General features: G+C 61.2%; 1 protein-coding gene and 1 long non-coding RNA gene across 2 annotated transcripts in view; both read left to right on the top strand.

The window, feature by feature from the left end:
• The window catches only part of BCL3 (BCL3 transcription coactivator), an 88,607-nt gene extending 78,580 nt beyond the window's left edge, over positions 1-10,027 (top strand). The window contains 5 exon segments of the mRNA XM_066987018.1: positions 2,705-3,327; positions 5,098-5,263; positions 7,813-8,054; positions 9,062-9,199; positions 9,898-10,027. Coding sequence (XP_066843119.1) covers positions 2,705-3,327; positions 5,098-5,263; positions 7,813-8,054; positions 9,062-9,100 — 1,070 coding nt within the window. The 3' untranslated portion in view covers positions 9,101-9,199; positions 9,898-10,027.
• Positions 10,028-13,305: 3,278 nt separating this feature from the next.
• Positions 13,306-15,795, top strand: LOC136788479 (uncharacterized). Its single transcript, XR_010827237.1, has 3 exons — positions 13,306-13,373; positions 15,011-15,097; positions 15,180-15,795. It is a non-coding gene; the product is annotated as an uncharacterized lncRNA (long non-coding RNA).
• Positions 15,796-25,546: the final 9,751 nt, after the last annotated feature.

The following is a 25,546-nucleotide window of genomic DNA, read 5'->3' as shown; positions in this document are numbered from 1 at the left end:
GTCTTGGGGACGTGGGGGCGGTCTTGGGGACATGGGGGCAATCTTGGGGACATGGGGACAATCTTGGGGACATGTGAATGGCCTTGGGGACAGTCCTGGGGCCTTGGGGACAACCCTGGGGACATGGGGACGGCCTTGGGGATGGTCTTGGGGACATGGGGATGGCCTTGGGGACAACCCTGGGGCCTTGGGGACAACCCTGGCGACATGGGGACAGCCTTGGGGACGGTCTTGGGGCCTTGGGGACATGGGGATGGTCTTGGGGACATGGGGACAGCCTTGGGGGCAATATTGGGGCCTTGGGGACAGCCTTGGGGACATGGGGATGGGCTTGGGGACAATCTTTGGGACTTGGGGACAGCCTTGGGGTCATGGGGACAATCTTGGGACCATGGGGACGGCCTTGGGGACAGTCCTGTGGACTTGGGGACAGCCTTGGGGACATGGGGATGGCCTTGGGGACAACCCTGGGGCCTTGGGGACAACCCTGGGACTTGGGGACAGCCTTGGGGACGGTCTTGGGGCCTTGGGGACATGGGGACAGCCTTGGGGGCAATATTGGGGCCTTGGGGACAGCCTTGGGGACATGGGGATGGCCTTGGGGACAATCTTTGGGACTTGGGGACAGCCTTGGGGTCATGGGGACAATCTTGGGACCATGGGGACGGCCTTGGGGACAGTCCTGTGGACTTGGGCACAGCCTTGGGGACATGGGGATGGCCTTGGGGACAACCCTGGGGACTTGGGGACAATCTTGGGGCCATGGGGATGGCCTTGGGGACATGGAGACAGCCTTGGGGACAATCCTGGGGACATAGAGACAATCTTGGGGCCAAGGGGACGGCCTTGGGGACAACCTTGGGTGCCTTGGGGACATGGGGACAACCCTGGGAACATGGGGGTGGCCTTGGGGACATGGGGATGGCCTTGGGGACAATCCTGGGGCCTTGGGGACAATTTTGAGGACTTTGGGGCAGCCTTGGGGACATGGGGACAAGCTTGGGGTCTTGGGGACAACCTTGGGGACAACCCTGAGACTATGGGGACAATCTTGGGGACCTGGGGACAGCACTGGGGACAACCTTGGGGCCTTGGGGACAATCTTGAGGACTTTGGGGCAGCCTTGGGGACATGGGGACAACCTTGGGGACAACCCTGGGGCCTTGGGGACAATCTTGAGGGTTTTGGGACAGCCTTGGGGACGATCTTGGGGCTATGGGGGCAGCCTTGGGGTATCTTTGGGGACATGGGGACAGGATGGGGACATCCCTGGGGACATCGGTGGGGACACGACCATGCGGTGGCTTCAGGGGAGGGCGATTCGGGGCAATTTAGGGTGAATTTGGGGGATTTGGGGTGAATTTGGGGGATTTGGGTTGAATTAAGGGGATTTAGGGGGGCTTTGAGAGATTTAGGGGCAATTTGGGCAGATTGAGGGGGAATTTGGGGAGATTTAGGGAGAATTTAGGGAAATGAGTAGAATTTGAAGGATTTTTGAAGGACCTAAGGGGAATTCGGGAGGAATTGGGGGATTTTAGGGGGAATTTGGGGAGATGGCATTTCAGGGATAGGGGATTTGGGGGCACTTAGGAGGAATTTAGGTTAATTTGGGGGGAATTTGGGGTCATTAAGGGGGGGATTTGGAGGATCTGGGGGGGGATTTAAGGGCAAAGTGGGCAAATTTAGGGGAAATTGTGGGATTTAGGGGGAATTTGGTGTGTTTGGGGAGGATTTGGGGCTGTTCAGGGAGGATTTGGGGGCATTTAAGAAGGATTTGGGTTAAGTTAGGGTGAATTTGGGGGATTTAGGGAGGATTTGGGGGCATTTAAGGGATTTGGGTTAATTTAGGTGGGATTTGGGGGATTTAGGGAGGATTTGGGGGCATTTAAGAGGGATTTGGGTTAATTTAGGTGGGATTTGGGGGATTTAGGGAGGATTTGGGGGCATTTAAGAGGGATTTGGGTTAATTTAGGTGGGATTTGGGGCATTTAGGGAGGATGTGGGGGCATTTAAGAGGGATTTGGGTTAATTTAGGCGGGATTTGGGGGATTTAGGGAGGATTTGGGGGCGTTTAAGAGGGATTTGGGTTAATTTAGGTGGGATTTGGGGACACTTAGGATGGTAATTGGGGAGCTTTAAGGGGAATTCGGAGCATTTAGAGGGGATTTGGGGGGGTGCAAGGGCATTTGGGGAGGGTTTTGGGGAAGTTTGGTGAAAAAGTGGGATTTTGGGGGGATTTAGGTGGAATTTGGTGGAATTTGTGTGGAAATGGGGGATTGGGGGGAAAACTGAGAAGGTTTAGGGGGGATTTGGAAGGATGGAGGGGGAAATTGGGGGATTTAAGGGGAAATTGGGGGGATTTAAGGCGGAATTTGGGTGATTTAAGGGGGATTTGGGCGTTTTGGGGCGGACCGCCGCCATTTTGGGACCCGGAGGGCGGGCGGGGGAGAGGAGGGGGCGTGGCCACGCGCGGACCCCGCCCCCTCCCTCTGACGCCACAGCCCCGCCCCCCTCCGCCGCCGCACTGCGCCGGGCCGAGCGGCTCCGGAAAGAGCCGAACGTTGCCGAGCGGCTCCGAACCCTCCCCGAACCTTTCCGAACCCTCCCCGAACCTTTCCGAACCCTTCCGAACCCTCCCCGAACCCATCCCGGGCCCCGAACGGTTCCGACCGGCTCCGAAGAGCCCCGAAAGGAGCCGAAGCGGCCCCGGCGCCCCCCCGGCGGCCATGCCGTGAAGCCCCCTCCTCATCCCGGGCCCTCAGCAGCGGCCGGGACCCCCCCGCCCCGCTCCTCCCCCCCCCCCCCCCCCCCCGCGGGGACCGGGATCCGGCGGGGGAGGGGCCCATGGCCGGGGCAGGGGCTGAGGGGGGCGGCGCGGAGGCAGCGGCGGGACGGGGAGGGCCGAAGGGAGCCGAACCGGGCCCGAAGAGACCCGAACCCGGCCGAAGAGACCCGAACCGGGCCCGAAGAGACCCGAACCGGACCCGAACCCACCCGAAGAGACCCGAACCGGGCCCGAACCCACCCGAAGGGACCCGAACCCGGCCCGAACCCACCCGAAGGGACCCGAACCCGGCCCGAACCCACCCGAAGGGACCCGAACCCGGCCCGAACCCGGCCGAAAGGACCCGAACCGGACCCGAACCCACCCGAAGGGACCCGAGCCCGGCCCGAACCCGGCCGAAAGGACCCGAACCGGACCCGAACCCACCCGAAGAGACCCGAACCCGGCCCGAACCCGGCCGAAAGGACCCGAACCGGCCCGGAGCCGGGCTCGGCCCGCCATGGCCCTCAGCGGCCTCTCGCTGCTCCTCGGCCTCCTCATGGGTGAGTTTGGGGGGGGCCGGGACCCCAGGACCCCCCTGGACCCCCCAGGAACCCCCTGGACCCCCAGGAACCCCCTGGACCCCCCAAGGACTCCCCTGGACCCCCCAGGACCCCCTAGACCCCCCAGAACCCCCCTCGACCCCCAAGGACCCCCTCAGACCCCCCCGGACCCCTCAGAACCCCCTAGACCCTCATGGACCCCCCAGGACCCCCTAACCCCCCGGACCCCCTAGACCCCTCTTAAACTCCCCTGGACCCCCCGGACCCCCAGACCCCTTAAAACTTCCCCCAAACTCCTCAGGACCCCTCGGGATCCCCTCGAGGACCCCCAGAGGCCCTCAAGACCCTTCCGCCCCCCCCCCCGCCCCCCCCAAGTCCTGTCCCGGGACCCCAACTTGCCCCCCCCCCCGCTTCCCCCCCCCCACCGTCAATGACAAGTGACACCACGGGGACAGATGACACCGGAGATGTCACCCCCCCCCCCCGAAGTGTCCCCTCCCCCCTCCAAGTGTCCCTTCCACCCCCCCAAGTGTCCCCTCCCCCCAAAAGTGTCCCTCCCCCCCCCCAAGTGTCCCCTCCCCCCCAACTGCCACCTCCCCCCCACCAAGTGCCACCTCTCCGCAGTGTCCCCGCTGTCACCTGTCCCTGCCGCAGTCCCTGTCCCCCCCCCCCAACCCCCCCTCGTCCCCAAGTGTCCCCTTTGCCGCAGTCCCTGCCCCCCCCCCCCCCCCCCCCCATGTCCCTGTCCCCTCCCCGGGGTCCCACCCCCCCCCCCATCCCCCAGCCCACCCACCCCGGTGTCCACCGCCACCCGTGACGCGTCCCTGCGGTGCCGGGGGTGGCACACGCGTGTCACCAACCCCCCCCCCCGTGTCCCTGCAGTGCTCGGGGGGTGGCAGGTGTTCGGCCCCCCCCTTTTTGCCTAAAACACGCGATCTAATTTGGGAAGCTAAGCAGGGTCGGGCCCGGTCGGAGCTGGGATGGGAGACCCCATCCACCCTCCAATCCCATTGAACCCCGACTTCTCCCCAGTTTTGGGGTCGGGGGGAGTCTCCCCTTTACCTGACCCCCCCATGTGACTCCCCCAATATTGGGGTGCTGGGGGGTCCCTATTTGGGTGCCCCAATTTTCCCTATGTTCACCCCCCTGGAACACCCCATTTAATTGGGAAGCTAAGCAGGGTCCAGCCCGGTCCCCACCTGGATGGGAGACCCAACCACCCTCCGATCCCATTAAACCCCAATTTCTCCCAAATTTTGGGGTCGGGGGGCAGTCTCCCCTTTACCTGACCCCCCATGTGACTCCCCCAATATTGGGGTGCTGGGGGGGTCCCCATTTGGGTCCTTCCCCCATTTTCCCTATGCTCCCACCCCCCTGGAACACCCCATTTAATTGGGAAGCTAAGCAGGGTCCGGCCCGGTTCGCAGCTGGATGGGAGACCCCACCCCCGCTCCGATCCCATTAAACCCCAATTTCTCCCAAATTTTGGGGTCGGGGGGCAGTCTCCCCTTTACCTGACCCCCCATGTGACTCCCCCAATATTGGGGTGCTGGGGGGGTCCCCATTTGGGTGCCCCCCTCCAATTTTCCCTATGTTCACCCCCCTGGAACACCCCATTTAATTAAGAAGCTAAGCAGGATCAGGCCCGGTTCGCAGCTGGATGGGAGACCCCACCCCGCTCCGATCCCATTAAACCCCGATTTCTCCCCAATTTTGGGGTCGGGGGGGTGTCCCTATAACTGACCCCCCCCCCTTTACGCCCCCCCACAGCCTCGGGGGCGCAGGGGGCTGCGTGGAGGTGGACTCGGAGACGGAGGCGGTGCTGGGGCTCCCCTTCAAGCTGCTGTGCATCGCCTGCAAGCGCCGCAGCGAGACCCCCGCCGAGGCCGAGGGCGAGTGGTTCTTCCGCCCCGAGGGCGCCCCCGACTTCACCAAGGTGTGTGTGGGGCCGCTTATGGGGCCGGGGGGCTTATGGGGCCGGGGAGGCGGTTACGGGGCCAGGGGGTCACTTACGGGGCCGGGGGGTGGCTTATGGGGCCGGGGGTGGGCGTTTATGGGGCCAGGGGGGCGTTTATGGGGCCAGGCAGGCTCTTATTGGGCCAGGGGGGGCGTTTATGGGGCCGGGGGGGCACTTATGGGGCCAGGGAGGCATTTATGGGGCCGGGGGGCGCTTATGGGGGCCAGGGAAGCGCTTATGGGGCCAGGGAAGCGCTTATGGGGCCAGGGGGGGCGTTTAGGGGGCCAGGGAGGTGGTTACGGGGCCGGGGGGGGCACTTATGGGGCTGGGGAGGCGGTTACGGGGCCGGGGGGGGGGCTCTTATGGGGCCAGGGAGGCGGTTACGGGGCCGGGGGGGGCTTATGGGGCCGGGGAGGTGGTTACGGGGCCGGGGGGGCTCTTATGGGGCCCGGGAAGGGCGCTTATGGGGCTGGGAGGGTGTTTATGGGGCCGGGGGGAGCTTATGGGGCCGGAGAGAGGGCACTTATGGGGCTGGGGGGCGTTTATGGGGCCGCAGGGGGCGTTTATGGGGCCCGGGAAGGGCGCTTATGGGGCCTGGGAAGGGCGCTTATGGGGCCAGGGGGAGCTTATGGGCCAGGGAGGGGGCGCTTATGGGGCCGGGAGGGCGCTTATGGGGCACTTATGGGGCCAGGGGGGTGTTTATGGGCCAGGAAGGCACTTATGGGGCCGGGGGGGTGCTTATGGGGCCAGGAGGGCACTTAGGGGGCTGGGGGAGAGCACTTATGGGGCGCTTATGGGGCTGCAGGGGTGCTTATGGGGCCAGGGAACGGTGCTTATGGGGCCATGATCCCAAGTCCTTTAGGGCTGTTACCCCAAATCCTTTAGGACCATGACTCCGAATCCTTCAGGTCCATGACCCCAAATGCTTTAGGGCCATGATCCCCATCCTTCAGGGCCGTGACCCCAAATCCTTTAGGGCTGTTACCCCAAATCCTTTAGGTCCATGGCCCCAAACCCTTTAGGGCCATGACCCCAAATACTTTAGGGCCATATCTCCAAATCTTTTAGGGCCGTGACCCCAAATCCTTTAGGGCCGTGACCCCAAATCCTTTAGGGCCGTGACCCCAAATCCTTTAGGGTCATGATTCCAAGTCTTTTAGGGTCATGATCCCAATCCTTTAGGCTTGTAACCCCAAATACTTTAGGGCCATGATCCCAAATACGTGAGCGTCGTATCCCAAATGCTTTAGGGCCATGACCCCAAATGCTTTAGGGCCATGACCCCAAATGCTTTAGGGCCATATCTCCAAATCCTTTAGGGTCATGATTCCAGTCCTTTAGGGCCGTATCTCCAAATCCTTTAGGGTCATAATCCAAGTTCCATAGGTCCCTGACCCCAAATTCTGTAGGTCCCTGACCCCAAATTCTTTAGGGCCATGACCCCAAATTCTTTAGGGCCATGACCCCAAATGCTTTAGGGTCATATCTCTAAATCCTTTAGGGTCATGATTCCAATCCTTTAGGGCCATATCTCCAAATTCTTTAGGGTCATGATCCCAAATCCTTTAGGACCGTTACCCCAGATCCTTTAGGGCCGTGACCCCAAATCCTTTAGGGCCATGACCCCGAATCCTTTAGGGCCATGACCCCAAATCCTTTAGGGTCATGATCCCAAGTCCTTTAGGGTCATGATCCCAATGCTTTAGGGTCATGATCCCAAATCCTTTAGGTCCGTGCTCCCAAATCCTTTAGGTCCATGCTTCCAAATCCTTTAGGGCCATGACCCCAAATCCTTTAGGGCCATGATCCCAAATTCTTTGGGGCCATGATACCAAATTCTTTGGGGCCATGACCCCAAATGCTTTAAGGCCATGACCCCAAATACTTTAGGGCTATATCTCCAAATCCTTTAGGGTCATGATTCCAATACTTTAGGATTGTAATCCCAAATCCTTTAGGGCCATGATCCCAAATCCTTTAGGTCCGAGCTCCCAAATACGTGAGGGTCGTATCCCAAATTCTTTAGGGCCATGACCCCAAATGCTTTAGGGCCATATCTCCAAATCCTTTAGGGTCATGATCCCAAGTCCTTTAGGGTCATGATCCCAAGTCCTTTAGGGTCATGATCCCAAATCCTTTAGGACCGTTACCCCAGATCCTTTAGGGCCGTGACCCCAAATCCTTTAGGGCCTCCACCCTCTGTCCTCTCCCCCCAGATCCTCCACTACACCCCGGAGGAGGGCGCGTGGGTGGCGCCGGGCCCGTTCCAGGGGTGCTGGCGTGGAACGGCTCGCGGGGCAGACCCCGAATCCTTTAGGGCCGTGATCCCAAGTCCTTTAGGGTCATGATCCCAAGTCCTTTAGGGTCATGATCCCAAATCCTTTAGGGCCATATCTCCAAATCCTTTAGGGTCATGATCCCAAATCCTTTAGGTCCGTGCTCCCAAATACGTGAGGGTCGTATCCCAAATCCTTTAGGGCCATGACCCCAAATGCTTTAGGGCCTCCACCCTCCGTCCTCTCCCCCAGATCCTCCACTACACCCCGGAGGAGGGCGCGTGGGTGGCGCCGGGCCCGTTCCAGGGGGTGCTGGCGTGGAACGGCTCGCGGGGCACGCGGGACCTGCAGGACCTCTCGGTGCGCCTGGCGGCCGTGGGGCGGCCCCCACGCCGGCCTCTACGTCTGCCGCCTCCGCCGCAACCTCACCTTCGAGGGCTACGTCTACAGCCTGGCCCGCAACAAGACCGTGCGCCTGGCCGTCGTCGACGAGGGTGGGCGGGGCTTGAGGGCGGCGGGCGGGGCTTAATTTGGGTGGGGGTCGGGGGGGGCGGAGCCTCCGGGGGGTGGGGTTTGGGGGAGGGGAAGGGGCGGAGGTTGGGGTGGGGAAGGGGAGGAGTGAAGGGTGGTGGGGCTTTAAGGGGAGGGGCTAAGGAAAGGGGGAGGAGCCAAGGAAGGGGGAGGGGCTTGGGGAAAGGGGGGAGGAGCCAAGGAAGGGGCGGGGCCTTTGGGGGAGGGGAAGGGGGAGGGGAAGGGGGGAGGTTGGGGTGGGGAAGGGGAGGTTGGGGTGGAGGAATAAGGGGTGGTGGGGCTTTAAGGGGAGGGGCTAAGAAAGGGGGAGGAGCTAAGAAAAGGGGGAGGGGCTTACTTAAGGGGAGGGGCTTAGAAGGGTGGGGCTTACGGGGGGCGGGGCTTGGGAAGGGGCGGGGTTTGGGAGGGGTGAGGCACTGGGGTGGGGGAGGGTGTCAGGGGGCGGGGCTTATTGCTGGGGGCGTGGTCTAACCGGGGAGGGGCGTGGCTTATAAATGGAGGCGGGGCTTATAAATGGAGGCGGGGCTTGGGTGGGCGGGGCTTGGGTGGGCGGGGCTTAGTAGGGGGCGGGGCTTATTTTAGGGTGGGGTGCGTTGGGTGCTGGTAGGGCTCAGGGCAGCAGGGGGGCGGGGCTTGGGATTCAAGGGGGCGTGGCTACGGGTAGGGGGCGTGGCTTATTGTTAGGGGCGGGGCTTGAGGCGAGGGGCGGGGCTTACGCGAAGGGGCGGGGCCGGAGGGAAGGGCAAAAGAGCCCGGGGGCCTCCTAGAGGGGAGGGGGGCGTGGCTTTTGGGAAAGGGGGCGTGGCTTTTGGGAAAGGGGGCGGGGCTTGGGGAAGGGGGCGTGGCTTTGGGAAAGGGGCGTGGCTTTTGGGAAAGGGGGCGGGGCTTGGGGGAAGGGGGCGTGGCTTGGGGAAGGGGGCGTGGCTTGGGGAAGGGGGCGTGGCTTAGGGGCGGGGGGCGTGTCCCGCAGCGCGGCGGGACCTGGCGAGCATCGTGTCGGAGGTGCTGATGTACGCCCTCATCGTGCTGCTCACCCTCTGGCTGGCCGCCGAGATGCTCTACTGCTACCGCAAGGTGGCCGCCGCCTCGGCCCCGCCCCCGACAGCGCGTGAGTGGGCGGGGCCGAGGGGAGGGGTGGGCGGGGCCGAGGGGGGTGGGCGGGGCTGAGGGGCGGGCGGGGTCGCGGGGAGGGCGGGGTCGTGGGGTGGGTGTGGGGCGCGGGGTGGGCGGGGGTCAGGGGGTGGGCGGGGTCATGGGGTGGGCTGGACCAAGGGTGGGGGTCCCAGTGTGTTCCCAGTGGGCTCCCAGTGGAGTCCCAGTGGGCTCCCAGTAGGGTCCCAGTGGGGTCCCAGTAGGAAATGGGGTCCCAGTGGGCTCCCAGTGGAGTCCCAGTAGGCTCCCAGTGGGCTCCCAGTAGGGTCCCAGTGGGGTCCCAATAGGAAATGGGGTCCCAGGGGAGTCCCAGTGGGCTCCCAGTAGGGTCCCAGTGGGCTCCCAGTAGGGTCCCAGTGGGTTCCCAGTAGGAAATGGGGTCCCAGGGGAGTCCCAGTGGGCTCCCAGTAGGGTCCCAGTGGGCTCCCAGTAGGGTCCCAGTAGGGTCCCAGTTGGGTCCCAGTAGAAAATGGGCTCCCAGTAGGGTCCCAGTGGGTTCCCAGTAGGAAATGGGGTCCCAGTAGGGTCCCAGTGGGCTCCCAGTAGGAGATGGGGTCCCAGTAGGGTCCCAGTGGGCTCCCAGTAGGAAATGGGGTCCCAGTAGGGTCCCAGTGGGCTCCCAGTAGGGTCCCAACGGTGTCTCCCCTCCCCCAGCTCCGAGTACCTGGCCATCACGTCGGAGAGCAAGGAGAACTGCGCGGGGGTGCAGGTGGCCGAGTAGCACCCATGGGTGCCCCCCCTCGCCCCGGCACCTCCCCCCCCCCCCTGCAACAACCCCCCGGGGCGCGGCACAGCCCCAGCGCCCGCGCCCCCACCCATGGGTGCCCCCAGGATGGAGACGGGCGGCGGGGCACCCATGGGTGCTGCTGGAGAGGACTCAGGGGTCGGGGCACCCATGGGTGCTGCCCTGGAGGAATTGGACGTCGGGGCACCCATGGGTGCTGCCTTGAAGGAATTGGTGCCAGGGCACCCTTGGGTGCTGCTGGAGAGGACTCAGGTGTTGAGGCACCCATGGGTGCTACTGGAGAGGACTCAGGTGTCGGGGCACCCATGGGTGCTGCCCTGGAGGACTCAGGTGTCAGGGCACCCATGGGTGCTGCTGTGGAGGAATTGAGCGTCAGGGCACCCATGGGTGCTGCCCTGGAGGAATTGGACATTGGGGCACCTGTGGGTGCTGCCATGAAGAACTCAGGCATTGGGACACCCATGGGTGCTGCCGTGGAGGAATTGGTGCTGGGGCACCCATGGGTGCTGCTGGAGAGGACTGGGGTGCCAGAGCACCCATGGGTGTTGCCCTGGAGGAATTGGGCATCGGGACACCCATGGGTGCTGCCTTGAAGGAATCGGTGGTGGGGCACCCATGGGTGCTGCTGAAGAGGACTCGGGTGCTGGGGCACTCATGGGTGCTGCCGTGAAGGACTCAGCCTTGTGGGTGCTCCCACGAAGGACCCAAGGCACCACAGCACCCATGGGTGCTACTAAGAAGGATCCAAGCATTATGGCAGCTAGCACCCATGGGTGCTACCAGGAAGGAAGTGGGCACCGGGGCACCCATGGATGCTCCCACGAAGGACCTGGACGTCGAGGCACCCATGGGTACCCCCAGGACAGACCCAAGCGTTGGAGCACCCATGGGTGCTGCTATGAAGGACCCAAGCGTCAGAGCACCCATGGGTGCTACCACGAAGGACTCAGCTCCCCCAGCACCCATGGGTGCTACCAGGAAATACCGAAGCACCGGGGCACCCGTGGGTGCTACCCAAAGGCCCCGCCTCCCCCCACACCCACGGGTGCCCCCAGGACGGCCCCGAGCACCCATGGGTGCTCCCTGCCCCGGTGCAGGGGCCCCTCGGGGCAAAGTCCTCCCTTTTCGAGGCCGAAGCGGCGCTTTGAGCCAAAATCCTCCCGTTTCGCCCCGGAAATTACGTTTTTTTTGTTGTTTTTTTCAAAATTGTTTGTTTTTTTGCATGGGGGCCCCGTTTTGGGGCCAAAAAGCACCGGATCCGTCCACTCGGCCGCTTTTGCACGATTTTTTGGGGGCAATAAAAAATCCCCGGGAGCCCGCCCCGGGTTTGCGCTTTTTTTTCTTGTTTTTTTGGGGTGAAAAAGCCCGATTTTAGGGGCACTACTTGCACGAAGGGGGGCGAAAGCGGCGATTTTTGGCGGGCTGCCCCAAAAAGAGCCGGTTTCGACCCAAAATTCCGCAGCTGCCAGCGGGTGTTTTTTGCACTGATTCTTGCCCCCTCCCCCCACGCTTCGCGGCCCCAGTTTTGGGGCGAAAAAAGCCAAAATCGGGTTTGCGGAGGCACTGAAACATGCGTGGGTGATATGCAAATGAGCGGTATGCAAATGAGCCGGCATGCAAATGTGCAATATGCAAATGAGCCGGGCGCGAATGCGCGCCCGAGCCAGCCTGTAAATGAGCAATATGCAAATGAGCCGAGCTGCGATCGGTATGTAAATGAGCCGATATGTAAATGATATGCAAACGAATCACCAATAAACCACTTGGATTGATCGATATGCAAATGAGCTGGGTCCCTAATGACCCCGAATGGTGGGCCGGGGGATCACGTGACATCGTGGGCGTGCAAATGAGATGTTATGCAAATGAGGCGGTATGCAAATGAGGCGACGCTCAAATATACCACGGGCGAAAGACGGGGTGTGTCGATATGCAAATGAGCCGATATGCAAATCGATATGCAAATGAGCCCCCCCTTGCAGCGCTCCCTGACTTGCTCCGGGCTCCGTTGGCCCCAAATCCCCCTTTTTTGCCCCCAAAACCCCGATGATGTCATCACCCTCCCCGCTCCCGTTTTCTGCTTTTTTCACCCCAAAAGGCGGGAGCAGGGCCCTGTTTTGGGGCTGAAAACCCAAATTTGGGGGGTTTGGGGTCCAGGACCCCGTTTTGGGGCTGGAAAACCCCGATTTTGGGGTTTTAGGGTGGGGTTTGGGGTCGAGGACCCCGTTTTTGGGCTGAAAACCTCAATTTTGGGGTTTAGGGGTGGGTTTTGGGGTCTAGGACATCTTTTGGGGCTGAAAACCCTGATTTTGGGGTTTTAGGGTGGGGTTTGGGGTCCAGGGTTCTGTTTTGGGGCTGAAAAACCACGATTTTGGGGTTTAGGGATGGGTTTTGGGGTCCAGGACCACTTTTTGGGGCTGAAAACTCCGATTTTGGGGTTTTAGGGTGGGGTTTGGGGTCCAGGGTTCCGTTTTGGGGCTGAAAACCCCTGATTTTGGGGTTTAGGGGTGGGTTTGGGGGTCCAGGGCCCCATTTTGGGGCTGAAAACCCCAATTTTGGGGTTTAGGGGTAGGTTTTGGGTTCCAGGGCCCCGTTTTGGGGCTGAAAAAAGAATAATTTTGGGGTTATGGGTTGGTTTTTGTGGTCCAGGGCCCCGTTTTGGGGCTGAAATCCCCAATTCTGGTGTTTAGGGGTAGGTTTTGGGTTCCAGGACCCTGTTTTGGGGCTGAAAACCCCAATTTTGGGCTTTAGGAGGAGTTTTTGGGGTCCAGGACCCTGTTTTGGGGCTGAAAACCCCAATTTTGGGCTTTAGGAGGAGTTTTTGGGGTCCAGGACCCTGTTTTGGGGCTGGAAAACTCCTATTTTGGGGTTTAGGGGTGGGTTTGGGAGCTGGTTTTGGGGTTCTGGATCTGGTTTTGGGGTTGAAAACCCCAATTTTGGGGTTTAGGGGTTAGTTTTTGGGGTTTGGGGGTGGGCTTGGGGGTTTGCGAGCTGGTTTTGGGGCTTAAAACACAAATTTTGGGGTTTAGAGCTGGGTTTTGGGGTTTGGGAGCTGGTTTTGGGGTTCAGGAGCTGGTTTTGGGGTTCGGGAACCGGTTTTTGGGGTTGGCGGCCCCATTTCGGCCCCAAATGAGGGGTTTCGGGCGCCCCGCCCGTTTCGGGCTCTAACGACGTGTTTTGGGGTTGAATCACGGCTTTTGGGGGTTAATGACGGGGCGGCGGCCCTTAATGAGGGGGTTTTGGGGCTTTTGGGGTTCGGTGACGTCACTTTTGGGGTGACCCATTTTGGGGTGCGGCATCCGGTCCCGCCGCCCTATAAATGCCCGCCCTGGGCTGGGGCCAGGCACCGCTTCGGGCCCAAAACAGCCGAATTTGGGCAAAACCGGTGGGATTCAGGCAAAAAGGGGAGAGGGGAGGGAAATTGGGGGGGATTTGGGGGTTTTGGGGGTTTTAGGGGTTTTGGGATTATTGGGGGGTGCTTTGGGGGGAGGGGGTTGATTTGGGGGAATTTGGGGGGATTTGGGGGGATTTGGGGGGTTTTGGGGTGATTTGGGGGCGTTTTGGGACAATTTGGGTTAATTTGGGAGGATTTGGGGTTTTGGGGGGTGTTTTGGGGGAATTTGAGGGATTTGGGGGGCTTTGATGAGATTTGGGGTGTTTGGGGGAATTTGGGGTTCATCTGGGACAATTTGGGGGTGTTTGGGGGGATTTAGGGCTGGTTGGGGTCTTTTGGGGTTATTTGGGTGGTTTTGGGGTCTTTGGGGGTTATTTGGGTGGTTTTGGGGTCTTTTGGGGTTACTTGGGTGGATTTGGGGAATTTGGGGTATTTTGGGGTGCTTTGGGGTTCTTTTGGGGTATTTTAGGGCTTTTGGGGGCTTGTTTGGGGGATTTGGGGCTCTTTGGGATCTTGGGGTTATTTGGGTGGATTTGGGGTCTTTGGGGGTTATTTGGGGGATTTGGGGTTATTTGGGGTGATTTTGGGGTGATTTTGGGCAATTTTGGGTTGTTTTGGGGTGATTTGGGGGTATTTTAGGGCTTTTGGGAGCTTATTTGGGGGGATTTGGGGGGATTTGGGGCGTTTGGGGCACTTTGGGGTTGTTTTGGGGTGATTACTGACAATTTTGGCTGTTTTCGGGGTGTTTTGGGGCACTTTGGGGAATTTGGGGTGGTTTGGGGTCTTCTGGTGCGATTTGGGGTAATTTGGGGGTGATTTGGGGTATTTGGGGGTGATTTGGGGTATTTTGGGGTGATTAGAGGCTGTTGGGGCTCTTTGGGGGTAATTTGGGGCATTTTGGGGTCTTTTGGGGTTTCTCGGGGTGATTTGGAGGGGACTGAGGGGTGGGGTTGGTGCTGGGGGGATTTTGGGGACACTTTGGGTGAATTTGGGGTGGTTTGGGGACTTTTGGGGGGATTTGGGTAGAATATGGGGTTGTTTTGGGGTATTTTGGGCTATTTCGGGGTGATTTAGGCTGTTTTGGGGGGATTTGGGGTCTTTTGGGGGAATTTGGGGTCTTTTGGGGGGATTTGGGGACTTTTGGGGATTTGGGAGGAATTTGGTCTTATTTGGGGTTGTTTTGGGCTATTTTGGGGTAATTTGGGCTATTTTGGGCTATTTTGGGGTGATTTGGGGTCTTTTGGGGGTAATTTGGGCTATTTTGGAGTGATTCGGGGACTTTTGGGTTGATATGAGGAAGAATTTGGGGTTTGGGGGTGTGATTCGGGTTGTTTCGGGGCTATTTTGGCATAATTGGGGCAGTTTGGGCTGGTTTGGTGTCTTTCAGGTAGTTTAGGGACTTTGGGGGTCCTTTGGGCCGATTTCTGCCAGTTTTGGTTAATTTGGGGCGCTTTAGGGTTTTTTGGGGGTATTTTGGGGCGAGAGGTGAGGATCTTATATGGGGTGCTCGGGGTGGATTTTGGGGTAATTCCGCCCAATTCCCTCCGTGCCGCTTTTGAGGGGGAGGGGCCGTTTTGGGGCCGTTTGGGCCGTTTTTGGTTCACGGCGCCGTTTTGGGGCGGTTTTAGGGCTTTTGGGGGCGCATGGGGCGGCTTTGCCGGTGCAGGAGGCGGCGCAAAAGCCCCGGGGCCAAGAGGAAGGCGCCCAAGCAGCAGGTGGGTGCCTCCCCCCCCCCCCCCGCCTCGTTTTGGGTGAAATTCGGGCGATTTTGGGGTCCTGACGGGCGTCGCTTTGCAGGGCTGCAGCTGCTGCGCGCCGCCGCCGCTGACGTCGCCGCTGACGTCACCGATGACGTCACCGATGACCTCACGCCGCAGCACCACCGTCATCATCTGGCCCCCCCGGCCGTCGTCACCCTGGGGGGACCCCGCGTGTCCGTGCTGGGGGGGCGGCTGCCCCGTGCCCCAAAAACTCGCTTTTAGCCCCGAAACGACGTCGCGCCGAAAAAAGAAAACCACCGAAACGACGACATTTGGATGAAAAAAAAAAGCAATTTTTAGCCCCGAAACAGGGGCTCGGCCACGTGCTTGCGGCTCGGGGCTTGGCCCCGGGCCCGACTCTTGGCCAAAAAAGCAGGTTTTGGCCCCAAAACGGGGGGTTGGTGCAAAAAAAAAAAAAAAAAAGGGTTTTAGAGCGAAAAAAAAAAAAAACGGCGTTTTGGCCAAAAAAGGGCGTTTTTCGAAGAAAATGTGATCCTAGCTGCAAAAAAGAGGCGGTTTGGCCCCAAAATTCCCCTCGGGCCCGAACCCTATTCTTCCCCGGACCGCGTTTTTACCCAAAAAATGAGTTTTTGTCCCCAAAGTCTGATCCGAGCCCCCCCCCCCCCCAAAAAAAAAAAAAAAAAATAATAATTTCTTGCCCCCAAAATCGCCCGTTTTGTCCTCAAAACCGCGTCGGGCCCCGAAAGCTGTCGAAACCAAAATCCCGGAATTTTTTTGGGGGGGGCGGGGCCGAAAGGGGGGGAGGGGCCGGGGGGGGGGGGCGGGGGGGGTCAAGGTCCCCCCCCCCCCTTTAGGGACAAAAATCGGGGACGAGAGGTAGGGGACGGGGGGGGGGGGGGGGAGGGGGGGGGGATTGGGGACATTGGGGACACGGGGGGGGGGGGGGGGGGGGGAATGGGGGGGGGGGTCCCAACGTCCCCATAAGGGTCCCGCTGTCCCTATAAGTGTCCCCCCGTCCGTCTGTCCCCATAAAAGCCCCCCCCCGTCCGTCTGTCCCTATAAGTGCCCCCCCGTCCCCATAAGGGTCCCACTGTCCCCAAGCCCCCCCGCCATCCGTCTGTCCCCATAACCCCCCCCCCCGTCCGTCTGTCCCTATAAAAAATCCCAATGTCCGTCTGTCCCCAAGATCCCCCCGTCCGTCTATCCCCATAAAAGTCCCCCCCGTCCGTCTGTCCCTATAAAAATCCCAATGTCCGTCTGTCCCTATAAGTGCCCCCCCGTCCCCATAAGGGTCCCCAAGCCCCCTTGTCCGTCTGTCCCTATAAACCCCCCCGTCTGTCTGTCCCCATAAAGTCCCGCTGTCCGTCTGTCCCCATAAACCCCCCTGTCCGTCTGTCCCTATAAGTGCCCCGCCGTCCCCATAAAGGTCCCATTGTCCCCAAGCCCCCCCCGCCGTCCGTCTGTCCCCAAGCCCCCCCGTCCGTCTGTCCCTATAAAATCCCATTGTCCGTCTGTCCCCAAGACCCCCCCGTCCGTCTGTCCCTATAAAATCCCATTGTCCGTCTGTCCCCATAAACCCCCCCGTCCATCTGTCCCCAAGACCCCCCCCATCCGTCTGTCCCTATAAAATCCCATTGTCCGTCTGTCCCCATAACCCCCCCCGTCCGTCTGTCCCTATAAAAATCCCAATGTCCGTCTGTCCCTATAAGTGCCCCCCGTCCCCATAAGGGTCCCGCTGTCCCCAAGCCCCCCCGTCCGTCTGTCCCCATAAGGATCCTATTGTCCGTCTGTCCCCATAAAATCCCCGCTGTCCGTCTGTCCCTATAAAATCCCATTGTCCGTCTGTCCCCAAGCCCCCCCGTCCGTCTGTCCCCATAAGGATCCCATTGTCCATCTGTCCCTATAAACCCCCCCGTCCGTCTGTCCCCATAAAATCCCATTGTCCGTCTGTCCCCAAGATCCCCCCGTCCGTCTGTCCCTATAAAATCCCAATGTCCGTCTGTCCCTATAACTGCCCCCCCGTCCCCATAAGGGTCCCCAAGCCCCCCTTGTCCGTCTGTCCCTATAAACCCCCCCCCCGTCCGTCTGTCCCTATAAAAATCCCATTGTCCGTCTGTCCCTATAACCCCCCCCCCATCTGTCTGTCCCCATAAGGATCCCATTGTCCGTCTGTCCCTATAAACCCCCCGTCCGTCTGTCCCCATAAACCCTCCCCCCGTCCGTCTGTCCCTATAAAAATCCCATTGTCCGTCTGTCCCCAAGATCCCCCTGTCCGTCTGTCCCCATAAAGTCCCCCTGTCCGTCTGTCCCCATAAAATCCCCGCTGTCCGTCTGTCCCTATAAAATCCCATTGTCCGTCTGTCCCCAAACCCCCCCGTCCGTCTGTCCCCATAAGGATCCCATTGTCCATCTGTCCCTATAAACCCCCCCCCCATCCGTCTGTCCCCATAAAATCCCACTGTCCGTCTGTCCCTATAAACCTCCCCGTCCGTCTGTCCCTACAAACCCCCCCCGTCCGTCTGTCCCTACAAAAACCCCGCTGTCCGTCTGTCCCTATAACCCCCCCCCCCCCCCCCCCGTCCGTCTGTCCCTATAAACCCCGCTGTCCGTCTGTCCCTATAAACGCCCCCCCCCAGGGGCGCCATGGCGGGGGTGCTGCTGCTGACCCGCGTCGTGCCGGGGGGCCGGGCCTGGGCCCCCCGAAAATCCAAACCCGGCTGCTGCGGGGGGAGGCGCTGGCCCTGGGGGTGAGCGGGGAGGGGCGGAGTAAGGGCGGAGTAAGGGCGGAGTAAGGGCGGAGTAAGGGGGGAGGGGGGAGGGGGTAGAGTAAGGGGGGGAGGGGGAGGGGGGGGGGGGTAAGGGGGGAAGGGAGGGGGAGGGGGAGGAGGGGGGAAGGGGGGAGTAAGGGGGGAGGGGGAGGGGAGGAGGGTAGAGTAGGGGTGGGAGTAAGGGTGGAGTAAGGGGGGAGTAGGGGGGAGCGGGGGAGTAAGGGGGGTAACTGGGGGGGAGGAGGGGGAGGAGGGGGAAGGGGGGAGTAAGGGGGGGGAGGGGAGGGGAGGAGGGTAGAGTAGGGGTGGAGTAAGGGGGGAGTAAGAGGGGGAGTGGGGGGGAGTAAGGGGGAGGGGGGAGTAAGGGGAGGTAACTGGGGGGAGGAGGGGGAAGGGGGGAGAAAGGGGAGGGGGAGGAGGAGGGAGGAGGTAGGGGTAGAGGAGGGTGGGAGTAAGAGGGGGAGTGGGGGGGAGTAAGGGGGAGGGGGGAGTAAGGGGGGGAGGGGGGGGAGGAGGGGGGAAGGGGGGGAGTAAGGGGGGAGGAGGAGGGGAGGAGGTGGGGAGGAGGAGGGAAGGGGGTAGAAGAGGGGTGGAGTAAGGGCGGAATAGGGGTGGAGGAGGGGGAGTAAGGGGGAGTAGGGGGAGTAAAGGGGAGGAGGAGGAGGAGGGGAGGAGGTGGGGAGGAGGAGGGGAGGGGTAGAGGAGGGTGGAGTAATGGTGGAGTAGGGGTGGAGGAGGGGAGGGGTAAGGGGGGAGTAAGGGAGGGGGGAGGGGGAGGAGGGCAGAAGTGGGGGGGAGTAAGGGGGGAGGAGGAGGGGAGGAGTTGGGGAGGGGGGTAGAGGAGGGGTGGGGTAAGGGCGGAGTAGGGGTGGAGGAGGGGGAGTAAGGGGGAGTATGGGGGGAGTAAGGGGGGAGTAAGGGGAGAGGAGGGGGAGGAGGGGGGAGAAGGGGGGAAGGGGGGGAGTAAGGGGGGAGGGGGAGGGGAAGAGGGTAGAGGAGGGGTGGAGTAAGGGCGGAGTAGGGGTGGAGGAGGGGGAGTGAGGGGGTAGTAAGGGGGGGAAGGAGGGGGAGGAGGAGGAGGGAGGGGGTAAAGGAGGGGGGGTAGAGGAGGGGGGAGTAAGAGGGGAGTAAGGGGGAGTAAGGGGAGGGGGAGAAGGGGGAGGAGGGGGGAAGGGGGTGAGTAAGGGGGGAGTAAGGGGGGTGGGGGGTAAGGGGTTGGGGGAGTAGGGAATGAGCAGGGGATAGTAGGGAATAAGTGAGGAGGGGAGGAGTAAGGAGGGAGTAGGGGGATTGGGGGGAGTAAGGGGGGAGTAGGGGGTGTAGGGGGAGTAGGGGGGAGAAAGGGGGGAAGGGGGGCAAAGGGGACGAGTAGGGGGTGAATAGGGTGTGTGTAGGGTGCGAGTAGGGTGTGAGTAGTGATAAGGGATGAATGAGGCTGGGGGTGATAGGGGATAAGTAGTGATAGGGGGTGAATGGGGTTAAAGTGGAGGAGTAGGGGGTGAGTAGGGGGTGTGAGTAGGGTATGAGTAGAGTGTGAGTAGTGATAAGGGGTGAATGGGGCTGGGGGTAGGGCGTGAGCAGGGGGTGAGTAGTGAAAAGGGGTGAACGAGGCTGGGGGCAATAGGGGATAAGTAGTGATGGGGTGAATGGGACTAAAGGGGATGAGTAGGGGGTGATTATGGTTAAGAGTAGGGTGTGAGTAGGGCGTGAGTAGGGTGTGAGTAAAGTGTGAGTAGTGATAAGGGGTGAATGGGGCTGGGGGTAGGGCGTGTAGCAGGGGGTGAGTAGTGATGAGGGGTGAATGAGGTCAAAGGGGATGAGTAAGGGGTGATTATGGGTACGAGTAGGGGCGTGAGTAGGGTGTGAGTAAAGTGTGAGTAGTGATAAAGGTGAATAGGGCTGGGGGCTTTAGGGGTTAAGTAGTGATAGGGGGTGAATGGGGCTAAAGGGGACGAGTAGGGGTGATTAGGGGTACGAGTAGGGAGTGAGTAGAGGGTGAGTAGAGTGTGAGTAGTGATAAGGGGTGAATGGGGCTGGGGGTAGGGGGTGGGCAGGGGGTGAGTAGTGAAAAGGGATGAATGAGGCTGGGGGCAATAGGGGATAAGTAGTGATGGGGGTGAATGGGACTAAAGGGGATGAGTAAGGGGTGATTAGGGGTGCGAGTAGGGGGTGAGTAAGGTGTGAGTAAGGTGTGAGTAAAGTGTGAGTAGTGATAAAGGTGAATAGGGCTGGGGGCTGTAGGGGGTAAGTAGTGACAGGGGGTGAATGGGGCTAAAGGGGATGAGTAATGGGTTATTAGGGGGTGCGAGTAGGGAGTGAGTAAAGGGTGAGTAGAGTGTGAGTAGAGTGTGAGTAGTGATAAGGGGTGAATGGGGCTGGGGGGTAGGGTGTGAGCAGGGGTGAATAGTGAAAAAGGGGTGAAAGAGGCCAAAGGGGATGTGTAAGGGGTGATTATGGCTACGAGTAGGGCGTGAGTAGGGTGTGAGTAAAGTGTGAGTAGTGATAAGGGGAGAATGGGGCTGGGGGGTAGGGGGTGAGCAGGGGGTGAGTAGTGAAAAGGTGAATGAGGTTGGGGGCAATAGGGGATAAGTAGTGACGGGGGTGAATGGGGCTAAAGGGGACGAGTAGGGGGTGATTAGGGGTGCGAGTAGTGTGTGAGTAGGGAGTGAGTAGGGTGTGAGTAAAGTGTGAGTAGTGATAAAGGTGAATAGGGCTGGGGGCTGTAGGGGATAAGTAGTGATAGGGGTGAATGGGGCTAAAGGGGACGAGTAGGGGGTGATTAGGGGTGCGAGTAGGGAGTGAGTAGGGGGTGAGTAGGGTGTGAGTAGGGGCATGGGGCCGCCCCAGCCGCTGTCCCCCCGCAGGTGACCCAGGTGCTGCTGGGGGCGCTGCAGGTGGCACTGGGGGCGCTGCTGGGGGCCCTGCCCGACCCCCTCAGCGCCCAGCTCGGGGTCCCCCTGGGCACCGGCACCCTGGTGAGGGGGGGGGCGGGGGCAAGGGGGGCAATTGGGGGGTGGGGGGGTAATTGGGGGGTAATGGGGGATAATGGGGGGCAATTGGGGGGTAGTTGGGGGTGAGGGGCAATTACTGGGGGGCAATTTGGGGGGTAATTATGGGGGGGTAAGTGGGGAGGGGGCAATTATTGGGGGTGTTAAATGGGGGGGTAATTATTGGGGGGTAATTATTGGGGGGGGTTATTGGGGAGGGGGCAATTAATGGGGGCTGAAATGGGTGGGTTAAATGGGGGCAATTATTGGGGGGTTAATTAAGGGTAATTATTGGGGGGTTATTGGGAGGGGGCAATTATTGGGGGGTGAAATGGGGGTTAATTATTGGGGTAATTATTGGGGGGTAATTATTGGGGGGGTAATTGGGGAGGGGGCAATTATGGGGGGGTTAAATGGGGCGTTAATTATTGGGGGGTGGGGGCAATTATGGGGGTTAAATGGGGGCAATTATGGTGGGTTAATTGGGGGGCAATTATTGGGGGGGTTAATTAAGGGTTGATTAGAGAAAGGGTAATTATTGGGGGTAATTATTGGGGGGATTTATTGGGGAGGGGGCAATTATTGGGGGGTCAATTATTGGGGAGGGTTAATTAAGGGGTAATTGGGGAGGGGCAGTTATTGGGGGGGGTTAATTGGGGGGCAAATGTTTGGGGGGTTAAATGGAGGGTTAATTATTGGGGGGCAATTATTGGGGGCAATTATTGGGGGGCAATTATTGGGGGGTTAATGGGGGTAATTATGGGGGGGGAGCTAACTGGGGAGGGGCAATTATGGGGGGGGCACCTATGGGGGGCAATAGGGTGGGGGTCTCTGGGGGGGGGGGGGTAAAGAGGTGGGGGGGGGCACCCTGGGGCAATAAGGGGTGGGGGGGGGCAGTTGTGGGGCAGGCGATGCCCCCCCCACCCAATTGCCCCCCACCCTAATTGCCCCCTAATTGCCCCCCCCCCCCCCCCCAGTTCATGGTGTCGGGGGCGGTGCTGGCGGCGGCGGCGCTGAGCCCCTCCCTGGGGAGGGTGAGCGGAGGGGGCGGGGCTTGGGGGGAGGGGGCGGGGCTTGGGGAAAGGGGGCGGGGCTTGGGGAAGGGGGCGGGGCTTGTGGGGGAGGGGGCGGGGCTTGGGGAAGGGGGCGGGGCTTGGGGAAAGGGGGCGGGGCTTGGGAGGAAAGGGGCGGGGCTTGGGGAAGGGGGAGGGGCTTGGGGAAAGGGGGCGGGGCTTGGGGAGGAAAGGGGCGGGGCTTGGGGAAGGGGCGGGGCTTGGGGAAAGGGGCGGGGCTTGGGGGAAGGGGCGGGGCTTGGGGAAGGGGGCGGGGCTTGGGGAAAGGGGGCGGGGCTTGGGGGAAGGGGGAGGGGCATAATGTGGGATACTGGGGGGGGGCGGGGGGCACCCCTATGGGGGTTATTTGGGTGTCACGCCATGGGGTGACCCTACGGGGACACCCCATGGGACACCCTATGGGGTCACCCTATGGGGTCATAGGGACACCCTATAGGGTCACCCTATGGGGACACCCCATTGGTCACCCTATGGGGTCACCCTATAGGGACAGCCCATGGGATACCCTATAGGGACACCCTATAGGGACACCTCATGGGACACCCTATAGGGACACCCCATAGTGATACCCTATAGGGTCACCCTGTAGGGACACCCCATGGAATATCCTATAGGGACACGCTATAGGGTCACCCTATGGGAACACCCCATAGAGATACCCTACAGGGTCACCCCATTGGTCACCCTATAGGGTCACCCTGTAGGGACACCCCAAGGGGCACCCTATAGGGACACCCCATAGTGATACCCTATAGGGTCACCCTGTAGGGACACCCCATGGAATATCCTATAGGGACACGCTATAGGGTCACCCTATGGGAACACCCCATAGAGATACTCCTACAGGGTCACCCCATTGGTCACCCTATAGGGTCACCCTGTAGGGACACCCCAAGGGGCACCCTATAGGGACACCCCATAGTGATACCCTATAGGGTCACCCTGTAGGGACACCCCATTGGGACACCCTTTGGGGTCACCCTATAGGGACAACCCATGGTATACCCTATAGGGACACCCCTTTGGTCACCCCATAGGGTCACCCTATAGGGACACCTCATGGGACACCCTATAGGGACACCCCATAGTGATACCCTATAGGGTCACCCTGTAGGGACACCCCATAGGGACACCCTATAGGAACACCCTATAGGGTCACCCTATGGCGTCACCCTATGGGGTCACCCTATGGGGACACCCCGTGGGTCCGCGGGGTGCCACTGGGTGCCATGGGGTGCCATGGGTTGCTATAGGGTGCCATGTAGGCTGACGTTGGGTGACACTGGGTGACACCGGGTGACATGTAGGGTGCCACCAGGTGCCATGGGATGCCATGTAGGGTGACATGGGGTGCAACTGGGTGCCACTGGGTGCCACTGGGTACCACATAGGGTGACAGAGTGACGTTGGGTGCCATGGGGTGCCACTGGGTGCCACTGTGTGCCATGGGGTGCCATGGGGTGACACCAGGTGACATGTAGGGTGCCACTGGGTGCCACATGGTGACGTTGGGTGCCACTGGGTGCCATGGGGTGCCATGGGGTGACATGGGGTGCCATGTAGGGTGACGTTGGGTGGCACTGGGTGGCACTGGGTGCCACTGGGTGCCATGTAGGGTGCCACCGGGTGCCATGTAGGGTGCCACCGGGTGCCATGGGGTGACACTGGGGACACCAGGTGCCACGTAGGGTGCCACATGGTGACATTGGGTGCCATGGAGGGTGACATAGGGTGCCACTGGGTGCCACGGGGTGCCATGTAGGGTGCCACGGGGTGACGTTGGGTGCCATTGGGTGCTATGGGGTGACATGTAGGGTGACATAGAGTGATGTTGGGTGCCACTGGGTGCCATGGGGTGACACCGGATGACACGTAGGGTGACGTTGGGTGCCATTGGGTGCCATGAAGGGTGCCACTGGGTGCCACGGGGTGATGTTGGGTGCCACTGGGTGCCACGGGGTGCCATGTAGGGTGCCACCGGGTGCCATGGGGTGACACTGGGGACACCAGGTGCCACGTAGGGTGCCACATGGTGACATTGGGTGCCATGTAGGGTGACACAGAGTGATGTTGGGTGCCATTGGGTGCCACGGGGTGCCATGTAGGGTGCCACGGGGTGATGTTGGGTGCCACGGGGTGCCATGTAGGGTGACCCTGGGTGCCATGGGGTGACACTGGGGACACCGGGTGCCATGTAGGGTGTCACATGGTGACATTGGGTGCCACTGGGTGCCATGTAGGGTGACATAGAGTGATGTTGGGTGCCACTGGGTGACATGTAGGGTGCCACTGGGTGACATTGGGGACACCGGGTGCCATGTAGGGTGCCATTGGGTGCCATTGGGTGCCATTGGGTGCCATTGGGTGCCACTGGGTGCCATGGGGTGCCACCGGGTGACATTGGGGACACTAGATGACATGTTGGGTGACACTGGGTGCCATGTAGGGTGCCACCGGGTGCCATATGGTGCCATTGGGTGCCACTGGGTGCCACCGGGTGCCATTGGGTGCCATGTAGGAGGACATAGAGTGCCACAGGGTGCCATGTAGGGTGACACCGGGTGCCACTGGGTGCCACCGGGTGCCATGGGGTGACGTTGGGTGCCATTGGGTGCCACAGGGTGCCATGTAGGGTGACATAGACTGACATTGGGTGCCACTGGGTGCCATGGGGTGCCATGTAGGGTGCCACCGGGTGCCACGGGGGTGATGTTGGGTGCCACTGGGTGCCGCCGGGTGCCATGTAGGGTGACACAGAGTGACGTTGCCATGTAGGGTGCCATGTAGGGTGACGTTGGGTGCCACGGGGTGCCACGGGGTGCCATGTAGGGTGCCATTGGGTGCCACGGGGTGACGTTGGGTGCCGCCGGGTGACGGCGCGGGTGCCGCAGGTGCGGGCGGGGCTGGCGCTGGGGGTGCTGAGCGCGGTGGGCGCGGCGCTGGAGCTGGCGCTGCTGGGGCTGCTCCTGCCCCACGGCTGCCACCTCTGCGGGGCTATGGGGCCGGGAGCGCAGGTACGGGGTCGGGGGCTTATGGGGTGGTTATGGGGTCGGGGGGGTTATGGGGTCGGGGGGGGTTATGGGGTTATGGGGGGATATGGGGTTATGGGGGGATATGGGGTTATGGGGTGGTTATGGGGTCGGGGGGGGGTTATGGGGGGTTATGGGGGGTGGGGTCAGGGGGCGTTATGGGGTCGGGGGGGTTATGGGGTCGTTATGGGGTCGGGGGGTTATGGGGTCGGGGGGGGTTATGGGGGGTTATGGGGTCGGGGGGGGGTTATGGGGGTTATGGGGTCGGGGGGGGGTTATGGGGGGTTATGGGGTCGGGGGGGTTATGGGGGGTTATGGGGTCGGGGGGGAGTTATGGGGTCGATGGGGTCGGGGGGTTATGGGGTCGGGGGGGGGTTATGGGGGGTTATGGGGTCGGGGGGGGTTGGCGGTCGGGGGGGGTTATGGGGGATATGGGGTTATGGGGGGCTATGGGGCCGGGAGCGCAGGTACGGGGTCGGGGGGCGTTATGGGGTGGTTATGGGGTCGGGGGGGGTTGTGGGGTCGGGGGGGTTATGGGGTCGGGGGGGTTATGGGGGGTTATGGGGTCAGGGGGGCTATGGGGTCG

Source organism: Anser cygnoides, chromosome 37 (genome assembly GCF_040182565.1).
Source record: "Anser cygnoides isolate HZ-2024a breed goose chromosome 37, Taihu_goose_T2T_genome, whole genome shotgun sequence".
Taxonomy (NCBI): Eukaryota; Metazoa; Chordata; class Aves; order Anseriformes; family Anatidae; genus Anser; species Anser cygnoides.
The sequence above is the reverse complement of the archived record's forward strand: the minus strand, read 5'-3'. Positions and strand labels throughout refer to the sequence as shown.